The sequence below is a fragment of the Oryx dammah genome, unplaced genomic scaffold, assembly GCF_014754425.2.
Source record: "Oryx dammah isolate SB20612 unplaced genomic scaffold, SCBI_Odam_1.1 HiC_scaffold_13, whole genome shotgun sequence".
NCBI lineage: Eukaryota > Metazoa > Chordata > Mammalia > Artiodactyla > Bovidae > Oryx > Oryx dammah.
The window spans coordinates 21,721,945-21,741,064 of NW_024070197.1; the positions used below are offsets into that span (position 1 = coordinate 21,721,945).

Sequence of the window (19,120 nt, forward strand, 5' to 3'; positions counted from 1 at the left end):
GGTTTGTCATAGCTTTTCTTCCAAGGAGCAAGTGTCTTTTTCACTCTCCTCTTTGACTTTCATTGAGAGACTCTTTAGTTCTCTTCGCTTTCTGCCATAAGGGTGGTGTCATCTGAATATCTGAGGTTATAGATATTTCTCCCAGCAATCTTGATTCCAGCTTGAGCTTTAGGCAGCCCAGCATTTTGCATGATATACTCTGCATATAAATTAAATAAGCAGGATGACAATATACAGCCTTGACATATTCCTTTCCCAATTTTGAACCAGTTGCTTCTTGACCTGCATACAGGTTTCTCAGGAGGCAGGTAAGGTGGTCTGATATTCCCATCTCTTAAAGAATTTTCCAAAGTTTGTTGTGATCCACACAGTCAGAGGCTTTTAGTGTAGTCAATGGAGAAGTAGATGTTTTTCTGTAATTCTCTTGCTTTTACTATGATCCAACAGATGTTGGCAATTTGATCTCTGGTTCCTTTGCCTTTTCTGAATCCAGCTTGAACACGTGGAAGTTCTTGGTTCACGTACTGCTGAAGTTTGGCTTGGAGAATTTTGAGCATTATTTTGCCAGTGTGTGAGATGAGTGCAACTGCGTGGTAGTTGGAACGTTCTTTGGCATTGCCTTTCTTTGGGACTGGAATGAAAAAACTGACCTTTTCCAGTCCTGTGGCCACTGCTGTGTTTTCCAAATTAGCTGAGGTATTGAGTGCAGAACTTTAACAGCATCATCTTTTAGGATTAGAAATAGCTCAACTGGAATTCCATCACCTCCACTAGCTTTGTTTGCAATGGTGCTTCCTAAGGCCCATTTGACTTCAGACTCCAGGATGTCTGGCTCTAGCTGAGTGATCACACCATCATGGTTACCTGGGTCATTAAGATATTTTTCGTATAGTTCTGTGTACTCTTGCCACCTCTTCTTAATATCTTCTGCTTCTATTAGGTCCATACAGTTTCTGTCCTTTATTATGCCCATCTTTGCATGAAATGTTCCCTTGATACCTCTAATTTTCTTGAAGAGATTTCTAGTCTTTCCCATTCTACTATTTCCCTCTATTCCTTTGCATTGATTATTTAGGAAGGCTTTCTTATCTCTCCTTGCTATTCTTTGGAACTCTGCATTCAGATGGATGTATCTTTCCTTTTCTCCTTTGCTTTTCACTTCTCTTCTTTTCTCAGCTATTTGTAAGGCCTCCTCAGACAACTACTTTGCCTTTTTGCTTTTCTTTTTCTTGGGGATGGTTTTGATCACCACCCCCTGTACAATGTTACAAACCTCCATCCATAGTTCTTCAGGCACTCTGTTAGATCTAATTCCTTGAATCTATTTGTCACATCCACTGTATAATCGTAATGATTTGACTAAGGTCCTACCTGAATGGCCTAGTGGTTTTCCCTACCTTCTTCAGGTTAACTCTGAATTTGGCAGTAAGGAGTTCATGATCTCGGCCACAGTCAGTTCCCGGCCTTGTTTTTGCTGATTGTATAGAGCTTCTCCATCTTTAGCTGCAAAGAATATAATCAATCTGATTTCAGTATTGACCATCTGGTGACCCATGTGTAAAGTCGTCTCTTGTGCTGTTGGAAGAGGGTGTTTGCTATGACCAGGGCATACTCTTGGCAAAATTGTTAGCCTTTGCCATGCTTCATTTTGTACCTCAAGGCCAAACTTGCCTGTTACTCTAGGTATCTCTTGATATCCTACTTTTGCATTCTAGTACCCTATGATGAAGAGGCCATCTTTTTTTGGTGTTACTTCTAGAAGGTCTTGTAGGTCATCATAGAACTGTTCAACTTCGGCTTCCTTGGCATTAGTGATTGGGGCATAGACTTGGATTACTATGATACTGAGTGGTTTGCCTTGGAAACAAACAGAGATCATTCTGTTATTTTTGAGATTGCATCCAAGCACTGCATTTTGGACTTTTCTGTTGACTATGAAGGCTCCTCCATTTCTAATAAGGGATTCTTGCCCACAGCAGTAGATATAATGGTCATATGAATTAAATTCTTCCATTCTAGTCCATTTTAGTTCACTGATCCTAAAATGTCTATGTTCACTTTTGCCACCTCCTGTTTGACCATTCCCAGCTTACCTTGGTTCACGGACCTAACATTCCAGGTTCCTATGCAATATTGTTTTTTACAGCATCGGACTTTACTTCCATCACCAGTCACATTCACAACTGGGCGCTGTTTCTGCTTTGGCTCAGCCTCGGCATTCCTTCTGGAGCTGTTCCTCCGCTCTTCTCCAGTAGCACACTGGGCACCTACTGACCTAGGGAGTCCATCTTTCAGTGTCATGTCTTTTTGCCTTTTCATACTGTTCATGGGGTTCTCAAGGCAAGAATACTGGAGTGGTTTACTATTCCCTTCTCCAGGGACCATGTTTTGTCAGAACTCTCCACCATGACCCGTCTGTCCTGGGTGGCCCTAGTTTCATTGAGTTAGACAAGACTGTGGTCCAGGTGATCAGCTTGGTTAGTTTTCTGTGATTGTGGTTCTCATTCTGTTTGCCCTCTGATGAAAGAGGATAAGAGGCTTGTGGAAGCTTTCTGACGGGAGGGACTGGCTGTGGGGGAATCTGGGTCTTGCTCCGATGGGTGGGGTCATGCTCAGTAATGTCTAAGAATGTTCAAACTACTGCACGATTGCACTCATCTCACATGCTAGCAAAGTACTTAATGCTCAAAATTGTCCAAGCCAGGCATGAACAGTACGTGAACTGTGAACTTCCAGAGTTCAAGCTGAATTTAGAAAAGGCAGAGGAACTAGAGATCAAATTGCCAAAATCTGTTGGATCATCAAAAAAGCAAGAGAGTTCTAGAAAAACATCTACTTCTGCTTTATTGACTATGCCAAAGCCTTTGACTGTGTGGATCCCACAAACCATGGAAAATTCTTCAACAGATGGGAATACCAGACCACCTGACCTGCCTACTGAGAAATCTATACACAGGTCAGGAAGCAACAGTTAGAACTGGACATGGAACAACAGACTGGTTCCATATTGGGAATGGGGTCCGTCAAGGCTGTATATTGTCACCCTGCTTATTTAACTTATATGCAGAGTACATCATGAGAAATGCTGGGATGGATGAAGCACAAGCTGGAATCAAGATTGCCAGGAGAAATATCAATAACCTCAGATATGCAGATGGTACCACATTTATGGCAGAAAGCAAAGAAGAACTAAAGAGCCTTTCAATGAAAGTGAAAAAGGAGAGTGAAAAAGTTGGCTTAAAATCCAACATTCAGAAAAGTAAGATCATGGCATCTGGTCCCATCACTTCATGGGAAATAGATGGGGAAACAGTGGAAACAGTGTCAGACTTTATTTGTTTGGGCTCCAAAATCACTGCACATGGTGATTGCAGGCATGAAATTGAAAGATGCTTACTCCTTGGAAGAATAGTTATGACCAACCTAGATAGCAGATTCTAAAGCAGAGACATTACTTTGCCAACAAAGGTCCATCTAGTCAAGGCTATGGTTTTTCCAGTGGTCATGTATGGATGTGAGAATTGGACTGTGAAGAAAGCTGAGCGCCAAAGAATTGATGCTTTTGAACTGTGATGCTGGAGAAGACTCTTGAGAGTCCCTTGGACTGCAAGGAGATCCAACCAGTCCATTCTAAAGGAGACCAGTCCTGGGTGTTCACTGGAAGGACTAATGCTGAGGCTGAAACTCCAATACTTTGGCCACCTGATACGAAGAGTTGACTCACTGGAAAAGACCCTGATGTTGGGAGGGATTGGAGGCAGGAGGAGAAGGGGATGACAGAGGATGAGATGGCTGGATGGCATCACTGACTCGATGGACATGAGTTTGGGTGAACTCTGGGAGTTGGTGATGGACAGGGAGGCCTGGTGTGCTGTGATTCATGGGGTCACAAAGAGTTGGACACGACTGAGCGACTGAACTGAAAGTCTTGTTGGGCCTCCTCCTTTGCCCTTGGAAATGGGTATCTTTTTTTGGTGGGATCCAACATTGTCCTGTTGATGGTTGTTCAGCAGTGAGTTCCAATTTTGGAGTTCTCACAAGAGGAGATGAGAGTATGTCCTTCTACCCCTCCATCTTAAGCTCATCTTAAGAGGTCTCCAAAGTACTATGAACCAAGCCTCTCAAAGCGAAGACTGATTATACAGCGGCTCCCTATCACAACCCCCAATGTGGCATGAACAATATTAGACAAGCAAAAAATGAGCATGTGCTGCAAGGCCAAGCAAACAGCAGCCAACAGAAACTGAACCCAAGACTCCCCAGATGGCAAAGTGAACAGCATGCATGTGTGCTAAGTCTCTTCAGTCGTGTCTGACTCTTTGCACCCTATGGACTGTGGCCCTCTAGGCTCCTCTGTCCATGGGATTCTCCAGGCAAGAATACTGGAGTTGATTGCCATGCCCTCCTCTAGAGGATCTTTCCAGCCCAGAGATCGAACCCACATCTCTTACATCTCCTGCTTTGGTAGGTTGGTTCTTTACCATTAGTGCCACCTAGGAAGCCCCTGAAGTTGTATAGGCAAGAACTTAAAAGCAGCTATTATAATACCATGTTCAAAAACTTAAAAGACAAGACCACTGTAGAGAGTTTTTTTTTTTAATTTAAAGAAGAATCTCACAAAAGAAAACTTTAAAAAAAAAATAAAAGAAACCTTTGGAAAACAGCAATTCTAGAACTGAAAATTAAAACAAAACAAAAATTCATTAGTGATGTGTTTACCATGCCTACTCAGTAACACTGTGCTGGAAGTCCTACTTATACAGTAAGACAAGAAAAAGATGTGGGCTTCCCTGGTGGCTCAGTGGTGAGGAATTCACCTGCCAGTGCAGATGACATGGGTTTGATCCCTGATCCGGGAGGATCCCACACCCCGTGGAGCAACTAAGCTCATGTACCACAGCTACTGAGCCCATGCACTCTACAGTCCATGCTCCTCAACAAAAGAAGCCACCGCATCCCAACTAGAGGAAACTCTGCTTGCCACAACTAGAGCAAAGCCCATGCAGCAGTGGAGACCCAGGACAGCTAAAAATAAATAATTACAAAATAAACATTGTTAGGAAAGTCAGAAAGAAGAAAGACAAGTGTCTCTATTCACAATAAGAATACCTATGGAGAAAATTCTACGGAGCCTACAAGAAATATACTAGAACTAATAAGTGACTTTAACAAGGTTTCAGGGTACAAGGTCATATAATAAATGCAACTGTATGTCTATATTAAAAATTGGACATTTAAATTTAAAAAATAGTGCCATTTGCAACAGCACCAAAAAGCAGGAATTACCTAGAAAGAAATCTAACAAAATTTGTATGAAAAAGTTACAAAACACTGATGACATAAATCAAAGAAGGCCTGTAATGCAGATATACTGTATTCATGGAATGTTAAGATTCTGATTTCCTCTCAAAATGAGTTAAGAAATCAACAAACTATTTCTGAAATTCTTATTGAAAGGCCAATGGAACTAGAACAGCGCCTATAATTCTGAAAAAGAACAACACAGTTGGAACACTCACACTATCTGATTTTGAGGCTTACTATAAAGCTGAAGCAATCAGAACTGTGTGGTACTGGAGAATTCACAAATATATAAATCAACAGAACAGAAACAGAATCACACATATATGCTCAACTGATCTTCAATAATGGCACAAAGGCAATTCAATAGAAGAAGGATAGTTTTTTTCAACAAATGATGCTGAAAAAATTAGATATATATGCAAAAAAAACGAACCTTGATCCATTCCTCATAACGTATATAAAAATTAACTCTGAGGGATCATTTATCTAAATGTAGAACATAAGACTATAAAAATTTTTTGAGGAATATATGGGGTGAAATCTTTGTGACTGTGGGTTAGGCAAAGATTTCTTAGATAAAACACCAAAATAATTTGTATAAGCAAAAATTGATAAACTAGACTTAATCCAAATTTAAACCTTCTTTTAAATTTAAAGCTCTTTGAAACACATTGTTAGAGGAATAAAGAGATAAGCCACAAACTGGGGCAATATTTACAAGTCACATATCCAAAGAACTTTATCCAGAATACGTAAAGAACTCTTCAAAGTCAATGAGAAAACAAACCGCCATGTCAGAATGGGCAGATCTGAACAGATACTTGACCAAAAAAGACAGATGCATGGGAAAAACAAGCACATGGAAACATGATTTAGAAACAGCTCAAGTAGCCTTCAACTGGTGATTATATAAACAGTCACATCCATACAATAAAATACTACTCAACCCTAAAAAGTGCCACAATGTAGATAAGCCTCTAATGCCTTAAGGTAAGTCAAAGCAGCCGAACTCAAAGGTTACATACCACTGTGATTCCATGTGCACAATCCCATTTTTATGACATTCTGAAAAAGGCAAAATTAACAAGGATAGAAGACAGATCAGTGGTTGCCAAGGACGAGAGGCAGGGAAAAGGAACGATACAAAGGAGCACAAGACAATTTCAGCGTGTGAAGAACCTGTTCTGTATGTTGATCATGGCGGTGACTACATGACTATACATTTTTCAAAATATCACAGAATTCTACATTAAAAATAATAAAACATTTTATGAGTAAAAAAGATACAAGGCAAATATGGCAAAATGTTAAAATTTGGCAAAGCTAGGTGGCAGATGTCCAGGTGTTTATAATAGTTTCTATGCTTTTTTATATGTCTAAAGTATTTCCTGATAAAAGTTACATTTTTAAATTATTTTTGCTGAAAAGCAACGATTTTTTAATGATAAAAAAGAACTTCTTATCCTCTGATGTGGCATCATCTATGCAGTATTTTTTTACTAAAAATGTCCCCAACCTGAACACCATCATGAGGAAGCTGACAGACAAATTCAACTTGAAGGATATTTTGCAAAGCCTAGCAGGAGTAACTCTAAGTTTCAATGACATCAAAGGTACAAAAAAGCCAGAGAACTAACCCTAAATAAAGGAGACTAAAAGGTCATGGTAACTAAATGTATAATTTTTTATTGGGTCCTGGATCAGAGAAAACAAGTTATAAAATATATTACCTGAACAACTAGAGAAATTTGAGTATGGACTTTGTATTAGGCAGTATTGTTGTATCAACATTACATTTCTCAAGTGTGATAATTATGCTATGGTTATGTAAGAGAAAGTCTTCTGTTTTTAAGAAACACATGCGTAAGTATTTAGAGTTCACAACTAATTCTCAAATGGTTCAAAAGAAGTCAACAATTCTATAAAATAAAGAAAGATGGGCTTCCCCGCTGGCTCAGTGGTAAAGCCTGCAAAGCAGGAGTCGCAGGAGACGTGAGCTTGATCCCTGGGTGGGAAAGAGCCTCTGGAGCAGGACATGGCAACCCACTCCAGTATTCTTGCCCAGAGAATCCCACGGACAGAGGAGGCTGGTGGGCTATAGTCCCTAGAGTCGCAAAGAGTCAGACATAGCTGAAGTGACTTAGCATGCATGAAGAAACGTGCAAATATGTGTAAAAATGTTAACAAAAAATCTGCAAACTAATAAAATACTATAAACTAAAAAGAATCTGCTGCTAGAACCTAAAAAATGTACAAAGGGCCAGTTTTACCAGCCAGAACAACTGCATCAAACTGCAATTTTTTTCCCTGTGCTTACTTTCTGGGCTGGGCTCACAATTCCCCCCACCCCCAACTCTTTTTTTAAATTAATTAATTTACTTTAATTGGAGGCTAATTATTTTATAATATTGTAGTGGTTTTTGCCATACATTGACATGAATCGGCCATGGGTTTACATGTGTTCCCCATCCTGAACCCCCCTCCCACCTCCCTCCCCATCTCATTCCTCAGGGTCATCCCATCCCTCAGGGTCATCCCATCCACCTCTTACACCAAGGTCAAGCCCTCCTGCTTCCCGCCAGCGCCACTGGCAAAGCTGCCCAAATTCAGTCATCACCTTATACATTTTTTTCCCCTTGCATGTCTACATAATTTCCATTAGATAAATCCTGACCCAGGTACTGAACCCACGTCTCCCACATTGCAGGCAGATTCTTTACCATTTGAGGCACCAGGGAAGCCCTTCAAAAAATATTATCTATGTAAAATTTTGGTCCACTTTCTTCTCCTTACTTCTACCATTCAAACTTGAATACTTTGCTTTTACTCAAGTAAAAGTAGAATTAGCTATCCGGCATAAGAAATACCTCACACCATTAAATTAATATGATTTAATTTAAGTGTGTTATTATTTCTCAGGAATAGTAACTTATCTTTTCTACCCGTCGTTTTCCTTTGCCTTCATTTATCTGAGTAACTATGTAATGAGTGTCTTTTCCCACATTCAGTAACAGGAGTGGGTTAAGCATAATTTAGAACATCAGTAACTGGACTCATCATTAATCATCAATTCATGTTCAATTCCCCTGAGTATATACAGTATTTGCATAATAACTTCAGATGTTTCGGTCAAGTTCACTTTTCAACATCAGTTATAAAAATTAAGATGTTAATTTTAAAACATCATAAAAATGCCAGACTACATGGCACTTGGTCCACTTTTGGTCATGCTGTAGTGAGAAGTCCCTGGACAGCTACTGCTTCAATCTCAATCCAGCCTCCAGTGGGCAAAGCACGCCCCTGGTAAGCAGCTCCAGCAGGAAAACTACTCTTGACATTGTTTGTGGATTTCACTGACAGTACTTAAGTCATACACTCAGCCAGCAGAAGAGTTCTTTCTATCACCTTAGTGAGGTCACAGCCTGCAGCTTTCAGAGTCCCCTGTCCAACGGGGATGGGGGCCCGCCGGAGGGGGAGAGGAACAGGTCTACACACTGCGGCCGCGGGGCAGAGGGAACGGTGGCTCACCCTGCGCCGATCCCGGACCGGGTGCGTGGGAGGTGTCAGACTCCGTCCCTCCCCCCGAGGTTCTGAATACAAGACACCTAGTTCAATCTGAATTTCGGCAAAACAACGAATAACTTTATTAAGTACGTCCCAAATATTGCATGGAGCACCCCTGGACGAAAATTTCTCGTTGTTAATCTGAAATTAAGCGTCCAGGAGGAGCCCCTCCGGAAGGGTCCCCACGGGGCGGCCCCTGCACCGGAGCGGCTGAACGGCCGGGCCCGGGGCTTCGCGCTCGCTCACCTTAAGCACCAGGACCTGGAGCATCTTTCCCGCGCCTCGCCGGCCGCCCGGCGGACTCGCCCTGGAGAGACGGGCACCGTCGCGGCCTCGCCCCAGTCCTCCTCTCCTTGTCGCTACTCCCTCGCCTCGAGCTGTGGAGGCGAAAACCTGCAGGGCCGGCGTCCGAGGTGGGCCGCGCCTCCTCCCGGGTCAGCGCCGCGGAGTCCGCGAGCCAAGCTCCGGCCACGCACCGCCGCGAACAGCGGGCGACACGCCGCGCTCCCACCCGGACGCCGCCGGGGGCGCGCTCCGGCGCCCGCACCGCCCCCAGCCGCCCAACCCCCGACCCCTGAACCCCCGAGACTTCCAAAAACCACACGGACGCCAACGGCCGGACAACCGCCGCCGCCCCGCGCACGGCGCCCTGGAGGCGGGGGCAGTGGGGGCTGGGGGGTCGGGGGCGGAGCTTCGGGGGTCACGTGGCTCGTTCCCGGGTCCACGCGAGCTTCCGGAGAGCCCACGAGCGCGCAAGTCCGCGTGGCGTGGAGTGGCCGCCTAGAAAGCCCTTGTCCTCCGACTCCCACCTTGCCCGGAGTCCGTCTCATGGCCTTGAGGATTAGGAAGAGTCCCTGACCACACCCCCACCCCAAAGCCCCCAGCCCACCCCCATTCCCTCCCCACCCCGCCTCCCGCCTTCCTGGTCTCCTGACCACATCCTCTCCGACCTCCACCTTCAGGTATGGCTCCTGGTCCCCACTTTCCTCCCACCTGGAAGTCCTCCCCACATGTCTTGGACACTCTTGTGATCACCGCAGATCACTGACTGGGGTGTCATGGACCAAGTTTTGGCCCAGATGTGTAATTTTTTTGTCGTTGAAGCGCCGTAAGGTTCTTTTAAGTTTTCAACGCTTGGAAACCTCTGGTTTCTCACCTGAAACTTGGGATTCCGTGGTTCTCAGAATTAGATGAGATGAGGTCACGCTGTGTGAGGGGCTTCCCTGATAGCTCAGCTGGTAAAGAATCTGCCCCCCCCCCCCCGGAGACCTGGGTCCAATTCCTGGGTTGGGAAGATCCCCTGGAGAAGGGAACTGGCTACCCACTCCAGTATTCTGGCCTGGAGTATTCCATGGACTGTATAGTCCATGGGGTCAAAGAGTTGGACACGACTGAGCAATTTTCACTTCACTTTCACCCTGTGTGAAATAAAGGACACTCAAGAAGCACTCAAGGAAGATTAACTTTTATTACTATCTCAGGGATCTGTCTCCAAGGCTTTAGTAAGCCAACAAACAGGGAAGTAAAAGAATATTACTTAAACAGCTTTTTAAAAGGGAGGGGGTGCTGGGTCCTAGGTGATTTTACAGGTGAATTCTTTAATATTTCAGTTGCGGAAAAAAAACAATTTCTTAAGCTCATGTCAACAAGAGGGCAAAAGACGCACTAGTTGAGAGAGAACAGGGTTATATATTTGGGAAACAGAACACTCTCATTAAGCTTTCAAGTTTATTTATTCTAGCGTGGACCATTTAAAGTCTTTTTTTAACTTTTTACAATATTGCTTCTGTTTTAGCTTTTGGTTGACTTGGGCTGGATTCATGTGGGATCTTAGTTCCTTGATGAGGGATTAGAAACTGCACCTCTTGCCTTGAAAGGCAAAGTCCTCCAGGGAAGTCCCAAGCTTCCAGTTCTAAATACAAGCTTGAGTTAACAAGTCAAGCAAAGATGCACTTAAAGCAGGAGAGCTGGAGAGGAGCCCTGTGCCTGTGGTGGCCAACCAGGAGGAAAACACAACAGGAAGTACATGAAGTTCACCTGCTGCTGAATTGGGCTAACCAGGTCCCACCCCCCAATCAGGCGCCTGTCAGGACCAGAGTCCCTGAAAGCTCCAGACTTTGTCAAAACAAGAGACGGGAAATGGCCAGGTCTGTTTTATTTATTTTTCTACATTAACTTTTTTTTCCTTTTGTTTTATTTTACAATATTGTATTGGTTTTGCCATACATTGACATGAACCAGCCATGGCTGTACATGTGTTCCCCATCCTGAACCCCCCTCCCACCTCCCTCCCCATCCCATCCCTCTGGGTCATCCCAGTGCACTAGCCCCAAGCACCCTGTATCATGCATCAAACCTGGACTGGCAGTTCATTTTACATGTGATAATTTACATGTTTCAATACCATTCTCCCATATCATCCTGCCCTCACCTCTCCCACAGAGTCCAAAAGACTCTTCTATATGTCTGTGTCTCTTTTGCTGTCTTGCATACAGGGTTATCATTACCATCTTTATAAATTCCATATATACACATTAATATACTGTATTGGTGTTTTTCTTTCTGGCTTACTTCACTCGGTATAATAGGCTCCAGTTTCATCCAGCTCATTCGAACTGATTCAAATGTATTCTTTTTAATGGCTGAGTAATACTGCATTGTGTATATGTACCACAGCTTTCTTATCTGTCTGCTGATGGACATCTAGGTTGCCTCCATGTCCTGGCTATTATAAACAGTGCTGCAATGAACATTGGGGTACAACATGTGTCTCTTTCAATTCTGGTTTCCTTGGTGTGTATGCCCAGCAGTGGGATTGCTGGGTCATATGGCAGTTCTATTTCCAGTTTTTTTAGGAATCTCCACACTGTTCTCCATAGTGGCTGTACTAGTTTGCATTCCCACCAACAGTGTAAGAGGGTGTTTTTAAATAGGAAGTCCCAGAGGCAGTTCTCAATCCCCAAAGTAGATACAGAGTACTGCCAGTTGATGCTTTTTTGAGACAGGCCTGGGACTCTTCGCTGCAGTGCTACAAAGCTTGCATCTGCACACACCTCCCCACCAGCTAAAAAATACAAATAAATTATATGGGACTAAAAATAACTGTGCAGTTGGGGCAAATTCTGGACCCAAATGATACAGAGACCAAAAAACCCAACTGCCATTTCTGAAGAGCTAGGAGCAAAAACCTGGGTGTCTGGAGCAAAAGCAGAGTACTGTGATGCCACCTGCACTGAGCATCACAGAAAGGTGGGCAAACCACCTAAGCCACCCCCCTAGCCTGACCTCAAATAAGAAATGAGATCACCGCCTTACACATACTCAGGGGTACGGGGGCCCCATTAAAGCCCTGCCTGAATTTATCTGCCCTCTCTCATCAATTTCTATTGATTGGGGAAGGCCAAGAACCCTGGTGGGTATCATTGATTAGATACCCTGCTATACTATATGGTGTTTCGCAAACTTTTCACGGCTTGGCTCACAGAAACAAAAATATTTATCAGTCTGGGCTGAAGCGTCAAGACTGCTGCAGTGGGAACCATTGTGTGGGGCTTCAGCCACACAGACCTCTGGAGGCTGAAGGGCATCAGTATCTGTACCTGTCTCCCCTTCCTGCAGCTAATGGGAAGCACTTTTAAAGTGATGGAAAGATAAGATGAATACAAAAAGATTTTAGGTCGGTGCATTTTTATAAAGTGGTTAAATTCTGGTATCAAAACCTGACCAAGATAACACAACTCTAGACTGACGAAGGTGCTGAAATCCCAATAAAATGCTATCAGTAAAACCTAAGACCCAAAAAAAAAAAAAAGGAATGCAGGAAGGTTTAATGTCGGTCAGTCACAAACATGGCTAGCTCATGGCCCAGCAAGCAACCAAAAGTTGTCATGAACTGATGGGCTCTCGCAGGCAGCATGGGGTGATGATGGGGCTCCCCATCATGGGAATGATACTCTAGTTCTGCAGAGGGCTTCATGGAGAGTGAGCTGTTCTTAGATTGTCATGCTAGACCAGTCTCTTCTGCCGGTGTGCTCATGGTGGGTTGAGAGGGTCAGGAGAAGCTGATCTAAGCTTTCCAGTACTGACATAATTCTAAAAAATGGGCATGAAGGGGACAGTCTTCGCTGCCCTCCCTGCCAGATCCCTCCCCAACCAAATGTAGTTCAAATGATCTTACCTTTGAGTCATCAGTTCTCATACGCAGTGTGTACTTTCCCAGTTTTAAAATATTCTTGTTTTAAAAGGGATGAAAAACAAGTTTGGCCTTAAAAGCTGGCCTCATTACTCTGTTACCCGATTTGGAACTGTTAAAATTCTTTTATTTTGCATTAATCGAGAGGAAGGGAATGTTGACGTTATGGCATTCAACCCAAAAACAGAAGCCTGGTACCTGTCCAGGGTTTTTCCCCAGACACCTCACTTATCTTCGATGGACTTGCTTGGTCCATCAGAGAAGGTCTTCTTCATGGTTCCCACTAATATTATACATCTGTCAGATTACCCTTGTTTCTAATATATCTTTTCCATAGCTCAACATTGTGTTACTCACTGAAAGATTCTCATATTTCCATTTCTAACTGTACACAGAAACTAAAATTAACTTTTATTGCTTCCTGAATAATTTTATTGCTTCCTGATTAATTTCATTTCATCTGATTAGTACTCTCTGAGCTCTTGCTTTGTTTCTCTTTTTATTTTTAGTCCTCATGCAGGACTGTTTTTAAGCAACTTATAATTAGGTTTAATTTTTTTCAGTTTTAATTGAGATGTAATTGACTAATAACATTATATAAGCTTGAGTGTGCAACATAATGGTTTAATATATGTATATATTGTAAAATGATTACCATGTATGTTTAGTTAATATCCATCAGTTATATAACTTAGTTAAAAAAAGTTTTTCCCCTAGAGACAAAAACTTACTATCTACTCCTTTCTTTTAAAAAAGATGTTTATTTGGCTGTACCAGGTCTTAGTTGCAAAACGCAGGATCTTCGCTCTTCTTTGCAGTGTGCAGGATCATTAGTTATAGCACATGGGATCTAGTACCACAACCAGAGATTGAACATAAGCCTCTTGCATTGGGAGTATGGACACTGGACCACCAAGGACATCCCTACTCTTTTTTTTTTTTTGTAAGTTTTAAAAGATTTATTTCAATTGTTTGTATTCTAATTTTATTAGTATTTTGTTTTTCAACCTTTGAATTTTAAACACTTTTAGCTTTCTGACTTCTAAAATATTTTTGAAGTAGATCTGATTTATAACATTAATTTCTGCTGTACAGCAAGGTGATTCAGTTAGAAATAGGTATTTTTTCATATTCTGTCCCATTATGGTTTAATCATAGTATATTGAATATAGTTCCCTGTGCTATATACAGTAGGACCTTGTTGTTCATTCTATATATAATAGTTTGCATCTGCTAATCCCAAGGTCCCAATCTTTCCCTCCCTCACCCCTTGGCAACCACAAGTCTGTTCTCTTTATCTGTTATCATACACTCTTTTTTAAAAATATATATATTTATTTTGCAGTACCAGGTCTTAGTTGCAGCACTCAGGATCTTCAATTCTCACTGTGGCATGCAGGATCTTTAGTTGTGGCATGCAAACTCTTAGTTGTGGGATAAGGGATCTCGTTCCCTGACCAGGGATTGAACCAGGGTCCCCTGCATTGGGAGCGCAGACTCTTAGCCACTGGACCACTTGGAAATTCCACCATCGGCTCTTTTAGAAACTTTGAAATATATGATACAGTATTGTTAACTGTACTCATCATGTTGTATATTATAGCCCTAGAACTTATTTATCTTATAACTGGAAGATTGTTCCTCTGACCACTTTCACATTTCCCCACCTTTGGTAACAACAAATCTGATCACTTTCTATGAGATTTTTTAGATTCCACATATAAGTGAGATAGTGTAGCATTTGTCTTTCACTGACATGTCACTCAACATAAGGGCCTAAAAGTCCATCCATGTTGTCACAAGTGCCAGGATTTCCTTCTTTCTGTGACTACATAGTATTCCATCATATATATGTATGTATATATATATATATATATGTGTGTGTATATATATATATTTATTCAACATGTATCTATCCATTCATCCATTGTTATCCATTCATTCCTTGTCAATGGACACAGGTTCTGCCCATGTCCTGGTTACTGTAAATAGTGCTGCAGTAACATTGGTGTGCTGATATCTCTTCAGGATAATTATATAAATGCTTTCAGTTATATGTGTGTGTGTATATATATTATGACAGTTCTATTTTTAACTTTTTGAGGCACCTCCATACTGTTTTACAGACCCCACTAACAGTGCACAGGGCTTCCCTTTTCTCCACAACTTTGCCAAAACTTATCTCTTGTCTCTTTGATGACAACCATTCCAATAGGTGTGAACTGTTGGTATCTCACTGTGGTTTCGTTTTGCATTTCTCTAATAATTAGTGATGTTTAGTACCTTATCATGTATTTATTGGCCACCTGAATACCTTCTTTGGAAAAGTATTCAGGCCCTTTGCCCTTTTTTTTCTTTTAAACTTTTATTTGCATTTATTTTTTGCGGCATTTATTCCCGGGCCACAAGTTTTTGTTTCTTCAGTTTCTTCTGAGATCTCTTTTTCTTCTGTGCAACCTCCTCTTCTGGTTTAGGAATAATCTGTTCTTTTTCATCTCATCTCAATGTGGCAGGGAGAGCTCATGTAGGGGTTGGTCCAACCGTGAGCTCTGTTAAGTCCTGTGCTACATCTTGGGGGCTTTGTTCACCTGGATGTGCTCACTGACGACAGAATCTACATCTAAGCCCTTAAATTCAGCATTACGCTCTTCATTTCTGAGCATGTGCAGTAAAAATTCAGCACTCTTTTTGGGCCACCAACCCTGCATCCAGCCCCACTGTTTGGCCTGTACACACCTACCAATGCCACTGTTGTAACGATGGCATGACACGCTTCAGATACTTGGTGACTTTTTGGATATGCATACCCTTTATGGCCTGGGCAGTTTCATGAATGTTCTGAAAGTGAACACGAAGATTTGAACCTCTTGATTTGCATGATTTTGTGGCGTTTTCTGGGTGGAGTGAATAGTGCACTATTTTAGAGGTCATCTCAGGCCGCTTATCGGAAGAGCCCATTTTTAAAACTGGATTGAATTTTTACTATTAAGTTCCTTATATATTATGGAATATTAGCCCCTTTATCAGTAATGTGTGGTTTCCAAATAATTTCTCCTATTCAGCTGGTTGCCCTTTCACTCTGCTGATCATTTATTTTGCTGTGCAGAAGGTTTTTAGTTTGGTGGAGTCCCACTTATTTTTAATTTTGTTGCATGTGCTTTAGGTTGTCATGTTAAAAAATTATTGACAAGACCCATGTCAATAAATTTTCCCCTATTTTTGTGGTTTCAGGTCTTAACATTTAAGTCTTTAATTCACTTTGAGTTGATTTTGTGAGTGGTATAAGATAGGGGTCTGGTTTCATTCTTTGGGCTCTTGATTCTATTCGCTTGGTCTATGTGTCTGTTCTTGTGCCAGTAATATACTGTTTTGATAGCTTTGTAATAACGCTTGAAGGCAGGAAGTGTGCTGCTTCCAGCTTTGTTCTTCTTTCTTAGAATTGCTTTGGCTATTCAAGGTCTTTTGTGGTTCTACGTGAATTTTAGGGTTTTTTTGTTCTATTTCTATTAAAAAAAACAAACAAACAAAAAAAAGGACATACTAATCTTGATAGGGATTGACTGAAGCTACAGATGGCTTTCATTTGTTGTTGTTCAGTTGTTAAGTAATGTCCTACTCTTTGCAACCCCATGGACTGCGGCATGTCAGGCTCCTCTGTCCTCCATGATCTTCTGGAGTTTGCTCAAATTCATGTCCACTGAGCCAGTGATGCTAACTAATTATCTCATCCTCTGCTGCCCTCTTCTCCTTCTGACTTCAATCTTCCCTAGCATCAGGGTCTTTTCCAGTGAGTGGGCTCTTTGCATCAAGTGGCCAATGTATTGGAGCTTCAGCTTCAGCAACAGTCCTTCCAATGAATACTCAGGACTGATTTCCTTTAGGATTGATTGATTTGATCTCTTTGCAGTCCAAGGCACTCTCAAGAGTCTTCTCCAGCACCACAATTCAAAAGCATCATTCTTCAATGCTCAGCCTTCTTTATGGTCCAATGCTCACATCCATACGTGACTACTGGAAAAAACCACAGCTCTGACTATACAAACCTTTGTGGGAGATAGTGAAGGACAGGGAAGCCTTGCGTGCTGCAGTCCACAGTGTTTCAAAGAGTTGGCCACAAACATTTGTCGGCAAAGGGATGTCTCTGCTTTTTAATATACTGTCTAGGTTTGTCGTAACTTTCCTTCCAAGGAGCAAGTGTCTTTGAATTCCATGGCTACAGTCATGAAATTTGGAGTGACTTTAGTGTCCAAGAAAATAAAATCTGTCACTGCTTCCACTTTTTCCCCATCTATTTGCTATGAAGTGATGGGATCAATGCCATGATCTTAGTTTTTTGGGTGTTGAGTTTCAAACCAGCTTTTTCACTCTCTTCTTTCACCCTTATCAAGAGGCTCTTTAAGTGAAGTGGCTTTGAGTAGCATGGGCATTTTAACAATATCAATTTTTCCAATCCATGAACATGGGCTATCTATCTAACTTTTTGCATCTTCAATTTCCTTGATCAATAGCTCAGTTTTCAGAGTAGAGATTTTTTACCTCCTTGGTTAAATCGTGTTGTTGTTCAGTAGTTCAGTCATGTCCAACTCTTTGAAACCCCATGGACTGCAGTGTGCCAGCCTTCCCTGTCCTTCACCATCTCCCACAGTTTGCTCAAATTAATATCCACAGAGTCAGTGATACTATCTAACCATCTCATCCTCTACTGCCCTCTTCTCTTTTTGCCTTCAATTTTCCTCAGTATCAAGGTCTTTTCCAATGAATCAGGTCTTCACATCAGGTGGCCAAAGTTTTGGAACTTCAGTTTCAGTCCTTCCAGTGAATTTTCAGGGTTGATTTCCTTTAGGATTGATTGGTTTGATCTCCTTGGAATCCAAGGGACTCTCAGGAGTCTTCTCCAGCACCACAATTCAAAAGCATCATTGTTTGGTCCTCAGCCTTCTTTATGGTCCAACTCTTAACATCCAGACATGACTACTGGAAAAATAATATCTTTGACTATACAGACCTTTGTCAGCAAAGTGATATCTCTACTTTTTAACATGCTGTCTAGGTTTGTCATAGCTTTCCTTCCAAGGAGCAAGTGTCTTTTAATTTCATGGCTGCAGTATTTGTCTGCAGTGATTTTGGAGCCCAAGAAAATAAAGTCGGTCACTGTTTCCATTGTTTCCCCATCTATTTTAAATGAAGTGATGGGACTGGATGCCATGATCTTAGTTTTTTGAATGTTCAGTTTCAAGCCAGCTTTTTCACTTTCCTCTTTCACCTTCACTAAAAGGCTCTTTAGTTCCTCTTTACTTTCTGCCATTAGAGTGATATCATCTGCATAAGTGAAGTTGGTGATATTTCTCCCAACAATCTTGATTTCAGCTTATGATTCATCTAGCCTGGCATTTCGCCTGGTGTATACTGCATATAAGTTAAATAAGCAGGGTGACTATATACAGCCTTGACATAATCCTTTCCCAGTTTTGAACCAGTCAGTTGTTCCACGTCTGGTTCTAACTGCTACTTCTTGACCCGCCCCCGCATACAGGTTTCTCAGGAGACAGGTAAGGTGGTCTGGTATTCCCATCTCTTGAAGAACTGTCCACAGTTTGTTGTAATCCACACAGTCAAAGGCTATTGTGGAATCAATGATGCAGATGTTTTTCTGGAATTCCCTTGCTTTCTCTATGATCCAACAAATGTTGGCAATTTGATCTCTTGTTCCTCTGCCTTTTCTAAACCCAGCTTGTACATCTGAAAGTTCTCAATTCACACACTGCTGAAGCCTAACTTGAAGAATTTTGAACATAATCTCACTAGCATGTGAAATAAGTTCAATTATACGGTAGTTTCTACATTCCTTGGCACTGCCCTTCTTTGGGATTGGAATGAAAACTGACCTTTTCCTGTCCTGGGTCCACTGCTGAATTTTCCAAACTTGCTGACACACTGAGTGCAGTGCTTTAACAGAATCATCTTTTAGGGTTTTAAATAGCTCAGCTGGCGTTCTGTCACCTCCAGCTTTGTAGTAATGCTTCCTAAGGTCCACTTGACTTCACACTCCAGGATGTCTGG

The 19,120-nt window shown here is 42.0% G+C and overlaps 1 protein-coding gene across 1 annotated transcript in view; it reads right to left on the bottom strand.

Annotated features, from left to right (window-relative positions):
* TDRD12 (tudor domain containing 12) overlaps window positions 1–9,424 on the bottom strand; it is a 76,510-nt gene extending 67,086 nt beyond the window's left edge. Inside the window, exon 1 of the mRNA XM_040253852.1 lies at window positions 9,115–9,424. Coding sequence (XP_040109786.1) covers window positions 9,115–9,138 — 24 coding nt within the window. The 5' untranslated portion in view covers window positions 9,139–9,424. The remainder of the gene's footprint in view (window positions 1–9,114) is intronic.
* Window positions 9,425–19,120: the final 9,696 nt, after the last annotated feature.